General features: G+C 39.1%; 1 protein-coding gene across 3 annotated transcripts in view; it reads right to left on the bottom strand.

Annotated features, from left to right (window-relative positions):
- Nucleotides 1–358: 358 nt before the first annotated feature.
- HSF2 (heat shock transcription factor 2) overlaps nt 359–22197 on the bottom strand; it is a 38833-nt gene continuing 16994 nt past the window's right edge. Inside the window, exons 5-13 of one of the 3 annotated variants that reach the window (XM_074948325.1) lie at nt 18212–18287; nt 14611–14672; nt 14369–14453; nt 13548–13717; nt 11232–11501; nt 5771–5876; nt 3173–3226; nt 2499–2580; nt 359–2064 (exon numbers count right to left, since the gene is read on the bottom strand). In XM_074948325.1, coding sequence (XP_074804426.1) covers nt 1775–2064; nt 2499–2580; nt 3173–3226; nt 5771–5876; nt 11232–11501; nt 13548–13717; nt 14369–14453; nt 14611–14672; nt 18212–18287 — 1195 coding nt within the window. In that variant the 3' untranslated portion in view covers nt 359–1774. The remainder of the gene's footprint in view (nt 2065–2498; nt 2581–3172; nt 3227–5770; nt 5877–11231; nt 11502–13547; nt 13718–14368; nt 14454–14610; nt 14673–18211; nt 18288–22197) is intronic. The other 2 variants (XM_074948326.1, XM_074948328.1) reach the window with 2 other exon arrangements.

The raw sequence follows: 22197 nt of genomic DNA, 5'->3' as shown, positions 1-22197 counted from the left end.
ACCCCTGCTCTAAGCAGTATTTAGTGAAATTAACTTGATAAACTAGCAACTAGGCTAACCCATTAAGAATCTTTTCATGCCACATCAAAATTGTTTACTAGGTGAGTTCTTGTGTGGTACAACAGTACATGATTAGACACTTAAACCAAACAGAGGCACCCTCAACAGGTGAAGCCAGAGACCTACACAGCCAGTGGCCTCTGATAGTATATAGTACACCTCACTGAGCTACTTCCATTTTAGTTGACTGTTAATTTCCTCAGTGAGTCAAAAAATAAGAGCTATATGAACTTTTGTCATAAGGTCTTATGTATTAAGAGCAGTTACTGCTATGCTTGCCAAAAAGGTACTTGTTTTAATAGGAGAGTGCCTTCTGAATGAGTATGCAGTAGTAGCTTTCTAGATACATTTTACAAAGTCCATTAATGGAAATATACTCAAAGCCACTATGGTTACATCTACACAGGGATAACCCCCCCAAATGGTGGGCCTAAATCAGCTGACTCAGGCTCACAGTGGAAGGTCCCAGAGGCTCCAGCCCAAGCTCAAGAGCAATTTTTAGCACTGAGTTCGAGTCCACTGACCTGAGCCAACTCCAGCCATGCTATTTTATCCATGTGCAAATGTACCCTAGGTCTACAAATACATTGTTTACTGGTGGTACAGAAGATGAGTCAATGCACAAAAACTGCTGAGAATAAGATTTTTCTTCTGCCTGATTCAAGTAGCTTGAAACAGGTGTTTAACAAATGCTACAAGATCCTTACCTAACAGTGAACACAGCATTATCTGTACATAAAAACAGCATTTCATGCTCAATCATATCAAAACCTCTATTTTTATTACTATCTCAGCATGTTAATATAGTAAAGTGTACATCTTTCACTTAATACATAGCTCATGTAGAAACTGACCTGACCTCTTGAAATTTATCCCACACAATTACTGGTTTTAAATAAATTGTTCTGAAACTGAAAACTAAGATGGTCTTTTGTTGTATCACTAGCATGAATTAAAGTTACTTCATCTGAAAATATGTTCTAAGCATTGACTCAAAGTGTAGACAATGTAAAAGATGACCCCTAACAAAAGTCACACTTAGATAACATTTATTTTATCAAAGTGGATGGTTCAGGTTAGAAGTACTCATGCATGCAAGTGGCTCCTGTCTGAATAAATAAAAACTTCCATGTCTCTCCTATCATGTATGATCACACTCACTGAAGAACTAAGGCAGAACCAAAGAGTCAACTCGGTAACAGGCACTTTGTTCCCAATTCAACCAGAAAAAAATACAGCTCAAGTCAGGTCTTGATGCACCCCCCCCCCCCCCAAGTTTTTTAAACAAAGGTTGTAAAAATAGAAAACCAAAATACAGAAAACATTGAGTTCTACACCGTACAGAGTTATTCTACTCAATCATACATAGAACCAAAAAGTCTTAAGAGCATAAAATAAAGGTCATTATGACATGAATTTTGATTACCTGGAATATTTTGTATTCTCTATAAATGCCAAATATTTGAGAACAATTAAAGTTTGGTAACTTAGTATGACTTGATATATGCAACTATGTCTATGTCATCTTATATAAGTACACAACTACTTAAACAGCTGTGGGGGGTGGGGGGGAGAGGGGGAAGGAGGAGGGTAGGAGAGAGATTCCACAATAGCTGGTTATACTAACCAAAGTATTTACCAAAAAACCCAGATACCAAATGATATCCTAAATAAATAGTTCGTTTTGATGAATATATACAAAGTTCCTGCTATGTTAGTTATCCAAGAATGGCATATCTGTGTCCATGGGTGCAGGAGCAAGTTCACATAAATAAAACAGTGTGGCTTCACTTGCTTCTGCCTCAGTCAGTGGCTCCAGCCGCACTAACTTGCTTTGAGTTGGTTCAGGGTCCAGGCTGCTTTCCAGAAGCTCATCCACTTCTAAGGATTTGTCTAGGGAGGACATGGTTTCAGCTGTGGAGTTTCCACCCTCAACAGTTGCACCTGGACTCCCATCAAGGAATGCAAGGAGTGGAAAGGCAGTATATTGAATGAGCTGTTTATCTACAAGGGAAGAAAAAGAATACTTCAGAAAGTCACTAATAGTTTACATGCACAGTGCTAATTTCAAAAATTTTAAGTGTACTTTTTACAAAGCAAACCACATTATAAAAATATTTTTGAACAAAATGGTTACTTTTTTTAAAAAACTGGGCATACTACTGAAGTGTTGCAAGAAGCAAAGTAAACAACTTATTGTTCAGATTTGTCTGAAACACCAACATTTAATCAGTTTTGTCTTTGCATCTGGTGCAATGCAAATTCTTCACGGTAACTATTTTGGTTCTTGTCATGTTACCAGCACAAAGCAATCAAGCAGATAAGACCTGACTAAACAGGATATTGTTTTAACAAGTACTTCACAATTTTTCCCTCTTGCATCTTTTCAGCTATGAAGCTCTTCCTGCAGAGAAAGCCATGCCATTTGCTGTACTAACCTGATCTGGGCTTAGAACTGTGTGTGTCTTGTGAAGCAGGCTGAGGTCCATTACTCTTTGTAGTTTCTATTCCTTTTGTCTCCAAATGAAAAAAGAAATTGAAGTCAAAACTTAATCTGAAATAGGCTTTAAAAAAACCAGACTGCATAAGTAACAAAAAGGTTACAACTGGTGAAGCTTGACAAAGTCCACGTAACTATTAAAATAACCTGCATTAGCCTGTAAAAAGATGTTACAACTGTATGGCAACTATTCATGTGGCTTAATGGATGCTGGTCTAGAAAACAACATGAAGTGAAACCCTGGTGAATCCAAATAGAAACTGAGAGATTAACATTGAGGGAGGATTACTGTTCTACAGTTAGAAGTTGGAGGAGCATTAGCTTCACTTTCCTCATCTGTAAAAATGTTAAATACTTCCCCTAGATATCATGGTGATGAACGTGGTATAAAAACTTATCTACCCCCACAATTTGTGCTGTTTTTCCCTTCCAGCTACAAAGCAGAATAGGAATAAATTCAACTGCAGTTTTTGTATCCAACTTAGAGGTTTTATTCACAACAAAATATGAAAATGCTCTGTCACTTCAGCAATGGGCACAGCTAAAGGACAAATTGTTCACCAACCTCCAACTGTATTTGTATTTCTCGCTACTGTGGGCTTTGGAACTTACTTTTGTATTATTGATGTGATCTGTGGGATTCATCTGCACGGAGCTTGTAAAAAGCTGAACAAGACAAAACACCGTTTTAAAATTCCGAACGTTGGTATAAGTATAGGTCACTAAATATATGGGTGTAAATATTTTACTATACTTTATTAATTGTTTATTTTATGCAGTGCCTATACAATATGAGCAGGATTGGACTCCCTTTTACAAGTTTGCCATTTTGCGCAAAACATTTGCTAAGGAGAAGCCTAATTGTGGAGTAGACCTATTACATTTTGAGACTGCAGGGCACTGGTAATGCTCACAACACAGCAATGTCTGTACCATGTCTAGCTCAGAATGGTGCTGTATGTTAATCCTGCAGTTTCAGAAACACCAGATTCAGAAAAGTGTGAACTGCCACATAGTTGACCAGTTAAGTGAGAGGAATGATGTAAAGGAAGAATAAATAAGAGAACTACGGCCCCACGGACTGAAACAGCAGTCACTTCATTCATTTGAATTATGAATGTGGCAAAAAATGTCCACTCTTCTCTCTCCCCAGCTGCTTAACTTTGAAACTTTTCATTTGGAAATTAAACCTATGAACACGAACACTAACATAGAATTCACAGTTGTACAGCACCTGCCTGGGCATGCATAATTTTTTTTCCTGAACAGTACACTTTTCAATATATACAGGCAGCAGCCACTAGCTAAAACTGGATTGCCAGTCCTCTTATTCCCTTCTGTTTCCTCCTACCCAAGTGTGTCATTATCAGGCACAATTTGGAACCATTAGAATACATACTCAATTCAAAATTTTGTGGCCCAGAATACACTTGGCCCTTGAGCCTTGGGAGTGTGATAAAGAGTCAGTCTCCACTTCCCCATTTACAAAGCAGGTCCTAAAACGGTGGTTTTCAAGCTTTTTTTTTTGGCAACCCAGTTGAAGAAAATTGTTGATGCCCCCGACCCAACAGAGCTGGGGATGATGGGTGTGGGGTAGGGCTGGAATGAGGGTTTCACAGTGTGGAAGGGGGTGCTGGGCTGGGGTGGGGTGCAAGAGGGGATCAGGGCTCTGGGCTGCGAGCTCTGGGGTGGGGCCGGGGATGAGGGGGTTGGGGTGCAGGAAAGGGCTCCAGGTGTGTGTGGGGATGCTCGGGGCTGGGGCAGGGGATTGGGGCACGAGCTTACCTCTGGCGGCTCCCAGCCAGCGGCACAGCCAGGGTGCAGAGGCAGGCTTCCTGCCTGTCCTGGCACCGTGCTGCGCCCCAGATAGGGTGACCAGACAGCAAATGTGAAAAATTGGGATGGGGGTGGGTGTTAATAGGAGCCTATATAAGAAAAAACCCAAAATCGGGACTGTCCCTATAAAATTGGAACACCTGGTCTCCCTAGCCCCTGAAGCGGCAAGCAGGTCCAGCTCCTAGGCAAAGATGCACGCAAGCGGCTCCATGCAGCTCTTGTCTGCAGGCAGCACCACCCCCTCCCCCAGCTCCCATTGGCCAGTTTCCAGCCAATGGGAATGCGGAGCCAGTGCTCAAGGCGGGGGCAGTGCATGAAGCCCCTTGGCCCTGCCTAGAGGCCGGACCTGCTGCTGGCCACTTCTGGGTGCAGTGTGGTGTCAGAACAGGTAGGGACCTGTTTTTACTGGCTGGCTGCCAGGGTCCCTGAGTGCTGAGCAAGGTAACCCAGTAACTTGCATTCCACGACCCAGTACTGGGTCGCGACCTGAACTTTGAAAACCACTGTGCTAGAACTTCTACCTCATGGCTTCAGGCCCGATCCAATCTTTGGTTCCCTTATCCACTTTTGGCCAACTTCATGGAAGTACACATACAGTTCTAGTCAACAGTACCAGTTCTACTAAACATACATAAATTGGTGTAGCAGTTAAAAGAGCATGGACTTCAGGGGCATTTGGAAGCACTATACCAGTACTGAAGCATGCACTATGATTTGTGTTTCCTTCCTCCCCCATTTTTTTTTTTTTTTTTTTTTTTTTAAAAGGGAAGAAAATTAAGTGCCACATTTGCACATGTGGCACAGCTAAAGTAATAAGTGTCAGGAAATACAAAAGATTTCTACATTAATATTAATTCTGCTACTTTGGAGACAAACTTTTGCATCTCTGTTTCCTTGTTATAAAGGCTTTATGTTAAAATTTTTAGTATGCAATATACAGGATAAGCAATAAGACTAAATTGTAACTGTAGAAATGTTTGAATCTTCTGATTTTAATTTTATAATTGTGCAGCCTTTAAAGATGCATGAACTTTTTTGCATTAGAACTTTAAACAAAGCTTTAAGATACAAATATCCTCTTGAAAAATGAAAAGGAGGACTTGTGGCACCTTAGAGACTAAAATTTATTTGAGCATAAGCTTTCGTGAGCTACAGCTCACTTCATCGGATGCATCCGATGGAGTGAGCTGTAGCTCACGAAAGCTTATGCTCAAATAAATTGGTTAGTCTCTGAAGTGCCACAAGTCCTCCTTTTCATTTTGCATATACAGACTAACACGGCTGCTACTCTGAAACCTCTTGAGAAATGTGTATCCTATATGATCTTGTTCATTACAAAACAAAAAAACAGAGAAAGTTACTAGAAATACATACATCAACCAGAAGATCTGGGTCTATGCTGAACTGTCGTCCTGACAGCATGGCTTGGAAGTCCTCTAAACTGCAATCAATACTGTCAAGATAATCCAATAGCTCAACTCTGCAAGATAGAAAAGAGGATTTTGTGTTCTGAAATAGCAGCAACATTTCTACTGACAGCGTGGGGAAAAAAAAAAAAAAAAAAAAAATCAAGTGAGGTGCAGGGTACCTATGAAAATTTGTTATAGAGATACAGAAACTTTATAATTCACCCATTGGAATAGGTATATGTAACAGCACCATCATCACTTCTTGTTTAAAACGGCACTGGCAAGTGCTGATACGATATTTCTCTCTGCCTGGTGTCAAACAGTTAAGAACGTTTGACAGGACTGTCAATTTATACATCTGACATTCACAAATCAATAGGCTGTGACCCACTCAACGCTGCTGTTTCCACAATAAAGGAGAGCAGAAGTCACTTTCAGTTAATTAGAATTATTTTTAAAGCTGGAAGTAGATCCTTTTATATTACAAGGTAACAGTACAAAAGTAATCAGATGGTTGCATGCGGGGATGAAAAAGAAGAATGCACAAGTGATTCAAAAGACAATTAAAAAAGAACAACACATTCCACCAGCAAGTGCTGATTGCAATTAATGTAAATAAGTAAGTTATTTCCTCTGCTATACCATATATACTCTAAAGACAATGTAGTAGCCTTTAGCTTTTGTTTTAACTTAAACCATTTAAAAAAAACAAAAACCACCTTTAGAGTGCAATAATAAAAAGTCTGTCAGAGGCTTTGAAGAAGAAAAAAAAAAAAAAAAAAAAAAAAAAAGAGTTCATACCCAGCAAGGAAAAAAAAAATAAAAATCCATCCTTAAGGTAACCTGCAAGGAGGGAGGGACTGATTTTGTGCCCTTGTTTGATTTTTTTATGATACATAAAGAGGACCTGAATGAGCAAAACACACATCACAAAGATGTTTCACATTTAAAATTTAGACTATGTCTATCTAGGCTGGAAGACTATGACCAGAGAACCAGTAAAATGCTGTCATCACAAAAGTAAAGGAAGTGCAAATATAGCATTTGAAAAAAGGGAATCTTAGACTAATAAACAAAGTTTTAAATGTCACCTATTTAACTGAAGTAACATTTTGGATAAAGGAAGGTCTTTAATTTTAACAAATACTTCCACCGTTCAAATTATGGTGCAAGAGGTAACAGTAAATATCCTCAAGACCTCCCCAGAGTAGACTTCTAGCAAAAACAGGGAAGACCAGGATTCCTGATATTTCTATGATAAAAAAAATAGGACAATATTTTTTAAATAGCTTTCAAGACTTCTTTATATATAGTATTCTGAGTTCTCAGTTTTCACCAATTTTTTTTTTTTTTAAATTAAAGGAGTTCAGGTTTTACTGATTAACACCCATGTATTAATCCACTCAATTTTTTCCCCCAGGTACTTATTTTTGTTAAACATTAACGCTTTACACAATTGTTATGTCCTGCAGCTCTGCAGTGTAAAACACAGCACACACACGGTGAAGGTCAGAAAAATCAAACAACATTAATATTGTGCTAAGACGTTGCCTTCCCTATTTCTTTGCGTCTGTTTAGTGCGGCGCTAAGTTTAAACAATCTATCCTCCACAGATAAAGTTAAAAAAAAGTAAACATAGGGTGAAAACATTAATATATGCCTGAATATCAACAAGAAAATCAGTGCTTAGAAAAACTGTCAATGGAAGTAAAGATGGGAGCGAAAAGGATGCATTGTGCTGCAAGGACTACAGCATTGAGGTCAGGGCTCATGCTGACAGAACAAAAACAAGCATGTTGAAAGCGAATGACAAAGCAACAAGGCAACAGTCAGGGAAAGTGTGGGACCCTTACTGAATGGGGGAAGTCAACATAGTGACAGATGTGGAAAAAGCTGAAGTACCCAATGCTTTTTTTTCCCCCTCAGTCTTCACAGACAAGGTCTGCTCCCAGACTGCTGCATGGGGAGGAGGTGAGCAGCCCTCAGTGTTGAAAACAGATTATAGACTATTTAAAAAAGCTGGATGTGCACAAGTCCATGGGTCCAGATCTAATGCATCCAAGGGTGCTGAGGGAGTTGGCTGATGTGATTGCAGAGCCATTGGCCATTATTTTTGAAAATTTGTGGCGATCGGGGGAGGTCCCGGACGATTGGAAAAAGGAAAAATATAGTGCCCATATTTAAAAAAGGAAAATAGAGAGAACCCGGGGAACTACAGACTCACTTCAGTCCCCGGCAAAATCATGGAGCAGATCCTCAAGGAATCCATTTTGAAGCACTTGGAGGAGAGGAAAGTGATCAGGAACAGTCAGCATGGACTCACCAAGGGCAAGTCATGCCTGACCAACCTGACTGCCTTCTATGATGAGATAACTGGCTCTGTGGAGATGGGGAAAGGGGTGGATGTAATCTTGACTTTAGCAAAGCTTCTGATATGGTCTCCCACTGTATTCTTGCCAGCAAGTTAAAAAAAAGTATGAATTGGATCCAAAGTGGACAGAAAGCTGGCTAGATTGTCGGACTCAACAGGTAGTGATCAACGGCTCGATGTCTAGTTGGCAGCCGGTATCAAGCGGAGTGCCACAGGGGTTGGTCCTGGGGCTGGTTTTGTTCAACATCTTCATCAATGATCTGGGTGATGGGATTAATTGCACCCTTAGCAAGTTCACAGATGACACTAAGCTGTAGGGACAGGTAGATACGCTGGAGGGTAGGGATAGGGTCCAGAGTGACCTAGACAAATTGGAGGATTGGGCCAAAAGAAATCTGATGAGATTCAACAAGGACAAGTGCAGAGTCCTGCACTTAGGAAGGAAGACTCCCATGCACCGCTACAGGCTGGGGACGGACTGGCTAAACAGCAGTTCTGCAGAAAAGGACCTGTGAATACAGTGGACGAGAAATTGGATATGAGTCAGCAGTGTGCCCTCATTGCCAAGAAGGCCAATGGCATATTGAGCTGTATTAGTAGGAGCATTGCCAGCAGATCGAGGGAAGTGATTATTCCTCTCTATTCAGCACTGGTAAGGCCACACCTGAAGTACTGCGTCCAGTTTTGGTCCTCCCACTACAGAAGGGATGTGGACAAATTGGAGAGGGTCCAACGGAGGGCAATGAAAATGATTAGGGGACTGGGGCACATGACTTATGAGGAGAGGCTGAGGGAACTGGGGTTAGTCAGTCTGTAGAAGAGAAGAGTGAGCGAGATTTGATAGCAACCTTCAACTACCTGAAGGGGGGTTCCTAAAGAGAATGGAGCTAGGCTGTTCTCAGTGGTGGCAGAAGACAGAACAAGAAGCAATGGTCTCCAGTTGCAGTGAGGGAGGTCTAGGCTGGATATTAAGAAACATGATTTCGCCAGGAAGGTAGTGGAATCTCCATCCTTAGAGGTTTTTAAGGCCCGGCTTGACAAAGCCTTGGCTGGGATAATTTAGTTGGTGTTGGTCCTGCTTTGAGTAGGGGATTGGAATAGATGACCTCCTGAGGTCTCTTCCAACCCTAATATTCTATGATTCTAAGAAAGTGAGCTTCAGGATAAACAGTCAATACCAGGAGCTTTCACCAGGGCTTCCATGAAAGAGAAGATTGTGTCAATGAATTTGTGTGTGCTCTTTGTTTCACTGGACAACCACTGTTAATTGCAGAGGGGCCTACTGATGACGCTGTGTGACAATACTGTCTACAGCCGCAAAAACCCTTCCTAATGCAGACAACCTCACTCGTAAGTTTCTAAAAGAAAAATGACAATGCTTTAGTATATAAACAGATAGAATGAATTAATGGGAATGTGGTGTCTAGATTGATTTTTGACAAGTTTTCTGATGCTTTGGCCTATCCAATTCTTGGTCTTTTGGTTTTCGTTTTTTATTTCACGGACATGTTTGAAATGTACCAACAAACGTGGGAAAATGTGGCCACAACGAACACAGATTCTGCTTCCGACATGGCTAAGTTTGCATGGGAGATTAAACTCAATCAGAAACCGGAGCTGCTACACATTGCCTATCCTGCTCATCCGACTACTGTTGTGGTGTCAGCAGCTACTGCTACAGAAGAAATGAAAGACGTGAAATCTTAGATCTTTGGATTTGGGGCCATTTTCAAAAATGTGAACAAGCGGAAGACTTTGCTTTACATAGTGTGAAATGAGTGCAGAACTGACCAATTACCTACCCCTGTTGTGCCACATTGGTGGATGAGCTTATACTTCGCTGCTTGTCATGTAAATAACGTGTGGACTGTGCTATGCTTCTCTAGATCATCCTGAGTTTGTTGGTTCTAAAGCAGACTCTGAAAAAACTGAAAGAAAATGACCAGATTCTGTGCACCCAGGCAATGTTCGTTGTTGAAAACTTGGAATCACTGTGGGACATGTAGAAAACACTGGGAGTTTTCTCCAACTACTGCCAACATGTTTGCTAATGCAGACGTTTACTAGATCCTGACAATCAAAATCTCAGCTGAATTGAGCACAAAAGCTGCAGGAGAAACATACGGTGAGAAAACCCAGCTGTTTCTGGAAATCATTCTGATTCCAGAACATGAAAAAAGTTAAAAAAAAAGTTCAAAACCTTCAACACAGTGCTCAGTGAGAAATGGGAGACCATTGCTCATAATTTGAACCCTGGAGTGTTTGGTGCCAAAGATTCTTTTTGGAATGTCATCCAGGTGTTGCACCCCTTCCTCAAGGTGAATTCTGCAATAGACTACGACCATTATGCCAGAGTGTTCCAGCCATTTGCTCCTGAAGATGACATTTCAAATCTGAAAAGGGACTTTACTACGGACATGAATGTGCCTAACCCTGACAATGTGAAACTTAATGTACTGGCTTTTAATGTACTGGCTTTTTGGAATAGTCATCAAGACACTTCCCAACTTCAGCAAAGGGGCACGGTGAGCTTTGAGTGTGCCCCCTGGATATATTGATGCATTTTCAAAGTTGGACTACCTCTAAGACAAAAAGAGGCTCCACATGAGTGAGGATACTTCAAAGAAAATTATGCGAGCATACGTAAACCAAGATTTGTGGAAAAACTACTAGCTCTGAGAAAGGCAAAAAGCATCTCTGAACATAGAAAGAGTTTCAGTTATACTGTAGTAAAATGTGCATATTATAAAAGGTTTTTTTTGTTTTTCCTTTTGCCCAGATTAGTTATTTTTTTTAAACCGATTTCATCTCTGTTTTAACGTTTGGGGAAAAAATACCAACAAATTCCTAAAGTGTTTATTTGTTTAAAAAAAAACTGAAAACATGGAACACTATTTATATACACCATAAAGCAGCAAAAGAGCACAAATTCAATCTTTGAAGAATCCTTTGCAGGGCCTCTAAGAGTCTTTCAGTGAAAGTAGTTAAAGAGGCAGTTGATGAACGTATCAACTATAACTTAGTCAACTGTTTTAAACGCATCAAAGCTACTCACTTTCCAAGAAGGTTGATGTTCTGTGAAATTACTCCATTCTCACTGAGTATGGAATCCATCATTGAGACAGGGTCTTCTGCAGTAAGAGTTGACTGGTTGTTCAGTTGAACAGCACTAGACATGAGAGGGCTTGTACTGTCACTGACAGGACTGAGGGGATCACTGGCTGGGATAGTGACTGGTTCGATATTTTTATCCCCCTGAATTACAGGGATATTGTCATCCTCATTATCATCTTCTACAATTACAATATCAGGCGAATGACTACAGCTGCAATACATAAAACAGACCACAAATAGGTTAAACTCTGAAGAGGCAACAAACTACCTCCTTCAAAGTTGTGCTATAAGGATTAAATAGCTGCAAAGCACTCTGAATATGTAAATAGTGACTAACTTTAGTTAAGGGAGTCTAGACTTCCATTCTAAGCCCCATTTTAACCTCTCACCATCTCCTCAAAGTTTTATGGCAGTAACAAAAACCATGTTTAAAATACAGTAAAACGAATCTCAAGAAACTGGAAAAAAGATTAAGCAGCTAATGACCATCTTTAATCAAAAATATTTTGTTTTAAAATTTCCCTGTTCTCTTCATTTTAATATAACTTTCTCAGCAAAAGTAGGTTAGAAGGACAACTCCAAGCTTCATATTCAGATGAAGCTTGTTAGGGGACAGTTACAGGGCATTTTCCAGGGATTAAATACTTCAAAATCATTAAGGAATCTTAATTCTTATGGACTGGAACTAGAAAGGATGAAGGTATCAGGCTAGAGAAAACCATTTTTATTTTGCATCATGCCTGTTTGCTACTATTTTCTAATTCTGTAGGATTAAGTTTTACAGGACCAGGAGAGAAGGGAGGAAAAAAAAAAACCAAAAACAAAAACACAACACCTTAGAGGAACATCAATAGGTGGTTATGAGAGAAGGCGGATACTAAGAATGGGAACTGAACATGGGGCTGGTGAAGAGAAGCCAATCTTGTCATGGCTGATGAGCTTAATTAGGCTCATTGGGCAGTTTAAGCATTTAAGTCTCACAGATGTAAGGGCGAATAGGATCCTGGGAAGTGTACTCTTCTCCCCTTTACTACATTCTAATGCTCCCCTGTCCCTATGCAAAGGATCCCAGAAATGAAAAAACCCTGCCCCACAACTCTCACAATGTTCCTCAACTCATTATTATGAAGCAGGTCACAGACAGACAGTGAAGAATCTTTTCCCTCCATGATGCCAGGGAGAAATTTTCACAAGTGTTTAAAGTACTAAGGAAATTTCACACTTTTAAATGGGTATTTTTTCCAAAGATTAATCTTCACTCTAAACTTATATTTAAAAAAAGAGCATTAGAAACCCAATAACTACAACACTAAGATTTTTTTAAGTTACTTAAATTACTGATGTGTACTCCCACTTAATGACATTTTTCTGTGTTGTAGGGGGCGGCACAGGGGGCGCAGAGAGAAAGCATCCATTTGCCAAAACCAAAACAGTAGTTTAAGTCTCAGGCAACAAAATCTGGATTTCAAATCCACAAAGCATAAAATTATACACTATTATGCAGTGTAAACCAAGGGCAACATTGGGAGACAATCCTTCAGCCAGAAGGGCTGGAGTGATCACCTGCTTTTACCTGAGAGTGTACTATAACGACAGGTGTGGACAACAGGTAAAGTATGTAGCACAGAATTAAGGAGTAAAATGGGGGAAATGTACACAAGATGACCGTTGAATTATAGAACTGAGAAGGCTGGAGGGCTTTACAGTCTCTAAAATAGTGAAGAAATCAATGATGGTGGTTTGCAGTCAGCAAAAAATGACTGGAATGTTCAGAGGGCAGCATTTACACTTGGTAGAGGTAGCACATGACAACTACCCTCAACAGTATAAAAAACATTCAACTAGGGGGGTTCCAATCTTGTGCTAAGGAAGTAAAGACCAAGAAATTAGAATAGCATACAGATGGCACTTCTAGAAAAGTAGTATATGCCCCAGTGGTCCTTCATTTTTAAATGTTTTATTTTAGCTGAATTCTTATCCTAGCCACACTAAGCTACAACTGCAGATTTGTTCTGTGAAGCCAGTGCACAGGCCTGGAGTGCAAAGGATTTGCATATGTATAGTAACTTTCAGTAACTAATATATGATTCAAAATCGCATACCTGCACTTTGATTAAGACTGCTTCCTTTACTGAAATGGAATTATACAAGATATATCTAAATTGTATTGTGTAGATCTGAATTAGATTTTAAGGTTAGGATCTCCCTGTCTATACTGAAGTACTGAGTGCCTTCTGTACTCAGAAATATTTCTTACTTGGAAGAGTCTGACGTAGCATCCTCATTTGTTTCTGGAGTAATGGGAGCACTTTCTTCTTCATCCATAGTATTTTCTTCCTCACCAATATCATCAGTGACATCATAAATAATGATGTCATCTGAAATCTGCTCCCTCTGCTCTAGTCCCTCAGTTCTGCTGAGTGGTACCTGAGAATTATAAAAGCACAACTACTGTAAAGATAAAAAGAATCAAATTTCCAAACTAAAAATCAGACCCAAATATAATACTTCAATTAAGAGCCCTAACTGAATACCTAATTTTAAAAAAAGGTCTAGATATCCTAGGAAAACCCTTAAGACACAAGACACTTTTCCACACAGATTTGTATTCATATTTTAATTATTTGGCATAAATAATTTTGTAACAGAACATTTAAACTATTAGGCATATAGCTGTAAATTTTGTTGAGTGATTAACTACTTTCATAAAATAAACTCAAGATGATAACGACAGTTAAAATCCACCAAAGATCAGACAATGTAAAACAAACTAAGCCAAAAACCTTGGAGAGTGATACAATATATCAACACTGTAAATCAGCAAGAACAGTGTCACAACAAAAGCTGGAAACTTAAACACACATTACAATGGAAATGGTTTAACTACCATGAAAATAGTTCATTGGCACGCAGCTGTTATTCACTTCAAAACACTCTTCTTCCCCTCTTTTGCCTCACTTTTAGCTAATATAGCACAACTGCAGCCACTATAGGTCATTCCTGTTAATACTTTTTCACCTTTCTCCATCCCTCCAGTTGCCACATGAACAAATAATATCCACCTCAAAATCAACTTACATGATGGTTTTTGTCAGCTGCTTCTTTGACGATCTGCTGAAACATAGTGGACTTCGGAGGTCCATTGGTATTCAGAAGTAGTGGCCTAAACCGGGAGGAGGTGGGGGGGGGAGAGAAATCAGTAGCATGAACACGACTAAAGCATGAAAAAAATATTTCTAAAGAGAAAAGCAGCCCAGCAAAAGAAACCCGTATTAGCTGGTTAACATTTACAAAATTATTTTTTTCAATACTGTACTTACCGTTTGCGTTTTAGACTCACTAGCTGGTTATTCTGCACCAGAGTAACAATGAACTGTACAATCTACAAGAAAAGGAAGATAAGTAAACACTACGATGCAAGGTTTTGTCAAAAAAAAAACCCCACAAACAAAACCAATAGTAGCCCACAGTAGTAAAACTACAAAGTTTATCATACTTAGAATCATAGACTTAGGAGGGACTGCAAAGGTCACCTAGTCTAACCTCCTGCCAAGATTCAGGATTTGTGCCTAAACCATCCAAGACAGATGGCTATCAAGCTTCCTTTTGAAAACCTCCAGTGAAAGAGCTTCCACAACTTCCCTAGGCAGTCTGTTCCATTATCCCCCGTTCTTACAGTTAAGAAGTTTTTCCCTGAGATTTAATCTAAATCTTCAACCCATTGCCTCTTATCCTGCCCTCTGTGGCAAGACAGACCATTATCACATCCCTCTTCAATATCTTATTTTCTAAACTAAACATAATTCCCACAGTTCCTTCAGCCTTTGCTCTCATGGCTTGCATTCCATTCCTTCCATTATTTTTGTCACTTGCTTCTGGATCCTGTCCAGTTTCTCTACATCTGTTATAAATATAAAGGGAAGGGTAAACACCTTTAAATCCCTCCTGGCCAGAGGAAAAACCCTTTCACCTGTAAAGGGTTAAGAAGCTAAGACAACCTCGCTGGCACCTGACCAAAATGACCAATGAAGAGACAAGATACTTTCAAAGCTGGAGTGGGGGGGAACAAAGGGTTCTCTCTGTCTGTGTTTCTTTTGCCAGGACCGGAGCAGGAATGCAGGTCAGAACTGCTGTAAAAAGTCAGTAAGCAATCTAGCTAGATATGAGTTAGATTCTGTTTTGTTTAAATGGCTGATAAAAAAAAAGTTGTGCTGAATGGAATTTACATTCCTGTTTTCGTGTCTTTTTGTAACTTGAGGTTTAGCCTAGAGGGATTCTCTATGTTTTGAATCCGATTACCCTGTAGGGTATTTACCATCCTGATTTTACAGAGGTGATTCTTTTACTTTTTCTTCAATTAAAATTCTTCTTTTAAGAACCTGATTGCTTTTTCATTGTTCTTAAAATCCAAGGGTTTGGGTCTGTGTTCACCTATGCAAATTGGTGAGGATTTTTATCAAGCCTTTCCCAGGAAAGGGGGTGTAGGGCTTGAGGAGACTTGGGGGGGAAAGACGTTTCCAAGTGGGCTCTTTCCCTGTTATATTTGTTAGACGCTTGGTGGTGGTGGTGGCAGCAGTAAAGTCCAGGGACAAAAGTTAAAATAGTTTGTACCTTGGGGAAGTTTTAACCTAAGCTGGTAAAAATAAGCTTAGCGGGTTTTTTCATGCAGGTTCCCACATCTGTACCCTAGAGTTCAGAGTGGGGAAGGAACCTTGACAACATCATTTCTAAACATTGGTGACCAAAATTGGACACAGTACTCCAGCTGAGGCCTAACCAGCACTCAGTGTACTATCACCTTTCAGGACTTGCATGCGATGCGGAATACAACCTAGTGCATTTGCTTTTTTTTTTTTCCCCCCTCCACAACAACATCACATTGACTCCTCATGTTGAGGTTGTGATCCAACTTGATAAAGCACAAATGCTAAAAACCAGCTGTATTAGTGCCTGAACTGCATTATTTCAATATATAGTTCAATTTTTGTGTAGTATCTTTTACATAAACTGTATTCTGAATTGATTTACAAAAAAATAAAAATAAAGAAAATAAAAATGAATGGGCAAAAGAACTTAGGAGATAAGGAATTGTAGGTAAGAGAGAAGACAGATTTCAAGGTAAGATTTGAAAAAGATTTAGTCAATGAAGCAAGGAAGGCTTTTTCAGATGATTGGCACCAAAAAGAGACGGATTCTTGCACCAGTACCCATATCATTCTGCATATGCTTGAGAACTTCTCTGGATAAGCCATAAGAAAAGAACATTCCAGTAGATTAACTGAAAAAAGGTACAGGTATGGATGATATTAATGGTACAGGCTGCACACACAGATAATGATGGAGTTGGTGAAATGCAGCTATGTAGACATGGAAAGACAAGAAAGGTTAACTAAACCCACTGAGACATACTAAAACAGTTTTTGATACTGAATGTTTAGGACACTTACAACCGAAGGCCTAATTTCATTTGTTCAAGCAAGGCACATATAACTATTCTGCTACTTCAGCACTAGCCCCCACTGCACAGATTGCTTACTGTATGGTTGTCTTATGATGTGCAAATAGAAGCAAAGACCGCATGTACAGAGTTTTCACCTGCTGCCCAACCAGGGTATAAAACCAGGTCCCTAAAAGGTTAGACCAGTGATCTAACCTGGATGTACCATCTACAGCTTCCGTTCAACAGGCTCTTCTACTAGTGACATTAAACTACTGTATCTTGCAAATACTTCCAACAAGCAATTTCACAAGTTCACAGGAATGATCAGTGTTGTATGAAAGAGATCCTACCAACAAGAATACGAGTATCTTACTGAACCGCCCCACAGTAAATGCTCTATAGGTACAACATGGCAGAGATGTCATCTAACACAGGATTTCAAGTTATTTTACTAGGTAGTTTCACATGAAATTTGTGAACTGGAGTTTGTCAAAGAAATTCCCAGCAAAAACATCTTCAGAAGTATTCTGTAACAAAAATGAACACAATTCACTGTCAAGTCCAAAAATCGAGACCCAGATGCCACATGGGAAAGAGTAAAAAAGTGAATGTTCTCTCAAATGCTCCAATATTTTACTACTCCCACAGGAACATGTGGTACAAAACACAGCTCACATTTGCTCCATTTTCTGCTCTTTAAGAAACTACTTTTAAAATTTGCTATTTACAAAAATATAGTTTTGCTTCTTTTCTTGGCAACTGATATGCTGTAAAAATAGGAATAAAGTATTTTGTTTGACTATTTTATCAGTTTCACAATTCTTTAAAATAAAAGTTCGATAAGTATTTGCTTCTATATCCTACCTACCACCAAATCTACTGATCTTCCTCTAAAAAAACAAAATCCTATTCCTTGAGACCTTGGAATCCTGTCCACCATTGTAGCTTTGAGTTGACAGCTACATTTTTAATCTTTAACTACATACTATATGGCTTAATTCAAATTAACCTTTTAATTGTATTTCATTTTCAGCATCAACAAGCCAGGTCATGCTGACATCAGCTAATAAGTGACCAAAAACATTACTTTGTTCCTAAAATGTATTTTAGAATTTAATCACTTCAATTGCTGCTAGTGCATCAAGTTATTCACACAGAATTCTACTGGGGATTCTACCAATGGAGGCCATCTCCAAAACTAGGGAGAGAGGGGGAGAAGCCAATTTAAAGTTGCCCTGGAGAGGGCTTTCCTAGGAAAGTAAAGAGGCAAACATGATGGCATCCTGTAATCCTTCCGTCTCTTTATAGATGGCCACATGCTGAGTTAACGAAGATTAAAGATCTTACTATTTTAAAGAAAACTAGATTTCACATAGCATAGATTGAGGTAGTCAGAGTAAGGACAACATAAATCAGCCTGTGCACATAAAATATATCTAATCAGACAGAAGCAGCTGTATAATCCACAAATTAAGTCTTACCTTTCGAATAACCTGTTGCTGCTGCAAGTGTTTTGCTCTCAATTCTGCCACTTCCCTCCAAAGAGATTCATTTTCCCTGTTTCAACAAAAGTGATTTAGAAAGCTAAACTCAAACTTAAGCCCTTACATTAATACAGTTTCACAAAAAAAAATAAGTCAGGCTCTTTAAGACATTTCACAAAGTTATACATCCTTCCTATGAAGTACCATCAGCAGAAGCCTTGGAAGAAAGTTACATAGCACAGAACTCAAAGCAGCCCATGGGAATGGTCTGATTAGAGCTGGGGAAAATTTGAAAAAATAATGTATTTGCCATAAAGTGCTGTTTTGGTCAACCCAAAACTATTCACAGATCTGATGCAAATTACCCAAATAATTTCAGCCAGAAGTATGGGTGGCAGTGATGCCTCTCCTGTAAGTTTTAGCTCAGTTAGGACACTTGTCTGGGCTATAGGAGATCCCTCCAGTTCAGTTCCCCTTCCCGCCTGATATGGAGCAGGGATTTGAACTGCAGCGTGGGAGACCAGAGAAGAGTGCCCTAACCCCTGGGATACAGGGCAACATGGAGCCGGCATGTCTCAACTCTCCCGTCAAAGCTGTTCCACTTTGTATAAAATATCTGAACAGTCACCAGGTCAGAGACAGAGTGAGTATTCTAATGCCTGAATGTTAGGGCACTCACATTGATGGTAGGAGACCAAGTACTTGCCCCTGTTCCAGTAATGAATTTATACACTGTGAAATAGCTTCAACAGGACACAGACAGAGATCCACACCAGAATATGCAATAGTCCAGTGGTAAGAGCACTGTAATGCAGTACACGAGACCCAATTTCAAATTGCTGTTCCATATCAGGCTGAGGGGGAAATGAACTCTTGTCTCCCAATACTAGGTGAGTGCCCTAGCCACTGACAGCTAAAGGTTATAAGAGAGACATTACCACCTCCCTCCTGCCATTTTGTGAATCTAGCCCTTCTATTCCTTTGTTTTGATGCTAAAAACTGTCTGGAAACAAAATGGTTCATTTCAGGACAAACACAACGTTTTCTTCAACTCCAAACAAAATTTGCTGAGTTTTTCAATTTGTCAAAGATTCTGTTCAACCCTTTATTTCTTTGGAACTACCAGTGAACCAAACCCAGTTATCCTTCCTCATCAAATTCTCTCTCTTCAGCTGTTATTCTATAATGTATTCTCTCCAAATTAATTATACCTTCTAAAGATTTTTTTTAAAAAAAAGTATGAAGTCTGAGTTTCTGGGGGCATAGACAGCAGTCAAAGGGAATAAGAACCGACATGAAGAAGCAGCTGTCTATCTCAAATTGCCAGTTTGCCGACTGGAATTTTACAGAGAGGTACCCACTGTGATTAAGGCTACGTTTTAGTCATGAGCATTTTTAGTAAAAGTCACGGACAGGTCATGGGCAGTAAACAAAAATTCACGGCCTGTGACCTGTCCATGACTTTTACTATATACCTCAAGTAAAACTTGGGCTGTGGGTACTGGAGACGGGGGGGGGGGGGGGGAGACATGGTCCAGGACTCCTGTGGGTGCTGGTATGGAACCTCCACTGGTGATGGCGGTTGGTAGGGACGGCAGGGGCTCCCTACCGAGCTCCACATGTCCCTGCGGCTCCCAGCTAAAAAAAACCCAGTTCATTGCACGTTAACCAATAAATAAATAGAAAAACCATTTTTTAAAATATATTTGGATATTTTCTACATTTTCAAATACTTGTATTCTGTGTTGCAACTGAAATCACGACACAGAATACAAAGTGTACAGTGCTAACTTTGTATTTATTTTTTATTAAATATTTGCATTGTAAAAAAAACAAAAGAAATAGTATTTTTCAATTCACCTAATACAAGTACTGTTGTGCAATCTCTATCATGAAAGCTGAACTTACAAATGTAGAATTATGTACAAAAAATAACTGCATTCAAAAATAAAACAATGTAAAACTTTAGAGCCCAGAAAGTCCCTTCAGTACTACTACTTGTACAGCCAATTGCTCAGACAAAACAAGTTTGTTTACATTTGCGGGAGATAATGCTGTCCACTTGTTTACAATTTCATCTGAAAGTGAGAATGGGGACATCGCAAGATATTCATGTGCCAGACAAAGATTCATATGTCCCTTCATACTTCAACCATGATTCCAGAGGATGTGCGTCCATGCTGATGACGGATTCTGCTAGATAACAACCCAAAGCAGTGCAGACCAATGCATGTTCATTTTCATTATCAGACTCAAACACCACCAGCAGAAGGCTGATTTTCCTTTTTGGTGTTGCGGGTTCTGTAGTTTTCGCACCACAGTGTTGTGCTTTTAAGACTTCTGAAAGCATGCTCCACACTTTGTCCCTCTCAGATTTTGGAAGGCACTTCAAATCTTAAACCTTGGGTCGAGTGCTGTAGCTAGCTTTAGAAATTTCACATTGGTACCTTCTTTGCATTTTGTCAAATCTGCAGTGAAAGTGTTCTTAAAATGAAGAACATGTGCTGGGTCATCATCAGACTGTTAGAACATGAAATATATGGCAGAATGCAGGTAAAACAGCAGGAAACATACAATTCTCCCCTCAAGGAGTTCAGTCATAGATTTAATTAATGCATTATTTTTGGAATGAGTGTTGTCAGCATGGAAGCATGTCCTCTGGAACGGTGGCCAAAGGATGAAGAGGCATACGAATGTTTAGCATATCTGGCACGTAAATACCTTGCAATGCCAGCTACAAAAGTGGCATGTGAATGCCTGTTCTCACTTTCAGGGGACATTGTAAATAAGAAGTGGACAACATTATCTCCCCTAAATGTGCACAAACTTGTTTCTCTTACTGATTGGCTGAAAAAGAAGTAAGACTGTGTGGACTTGTAGGCTCTAAAGTTTAACACTGTTTTGTTTTTTAATGTAGTTATGTAACAAAAAAAAAAATCTATATATGTAAATAGCACCTTCACGATAAAGAGATTATACTACAGTACTTGCATGAGATGAATTGAAAAATACTATTTCTTTTATCATTTTTAAAGTGCAAATATTTGTAATCAAAAATATAAATGAGCACTGTACACTTTCTATTGTGTTGTAATTGAAATCAATGTATTTGAAAATGTAGAAAGATATCCAAAAATATTTAATACATCTCAATTGGTATTCTGTTTAACAGTGCGATTAATCGCGATTCATTTTTTTAATTGCGATTAACTTTGAGTTAATCACGTGAGCTGTGATTAATCGACAGCCCTAGCTAATAGAGATCAAAAGAGATGCTAATAATGTTGTTTTCACTATATATATATATATATCTCTCTCTCACCCACCTCTATGTAAGAGCTATAGTATTACATTGCATATACCCCTGTAATTACAGTTACAATATGTATGCTCCAGTAATTAGATAACCCTAGATTAAAGTGTGTGTTAATATGAGAATGTATTCAGGTGTTCAATTAATGAAAACTAGTGAAATATCCTAGTTTGCTATTACATAATTGCAAATGTTTGTATAACCCTGTAATTAAATCACTCAGAGATCGTGTGAAATGCTAATCAAGAATTTAAGGATGGTAACGGGAAATGTTAATTTCAAACAAAGTGGCCATGGAATGAATAAAAGCCCTTGTCAAATTGTGATCTGTAAGCAGCAGCTATAAAATGGATTTCAAAGAATGATCCTTTATCTCTGGACAGTTTGGATTCTAACAGGGTAGAATAACTTAAGACAACGGAGATCCCCAGAATTATTCTTGGTAGACCTGAAAGATTTTTGGGAAACTGGCAAAAAATGACATTTCTGCTATCTTTTTGGATTTATGAACTTTGACTCACTTGTTATTATACGTTACCTGCTTTAATTTCTCAAAAACACATTTCTGTTAAGCTAATATATCTATAGTTAGTTTACTATTGAATTGGCTGCCAGCAGTGTCTTTGATGTCAGATCTGAAATATCAACTGATTTGGGGTAAATGACTGAT

Source organism: Natator depressus, chromosome 3, assembly GCF_965152275.1.
Source record: "Natator depressus isolate rNatDep1 chromosome 3, rNatDep2.hap1, whole genome shotgun sequence".
In the NCBI taxonomy this organism is placed as follows: domain Eukaryota; kingdom Metazoa; phylum Chordata; order Testudines; family Cheloniidae; genus Natator; species Natator depressus.
This window is presented reverse-complemented; position numbering and strand designations above follow the sequence as displayed.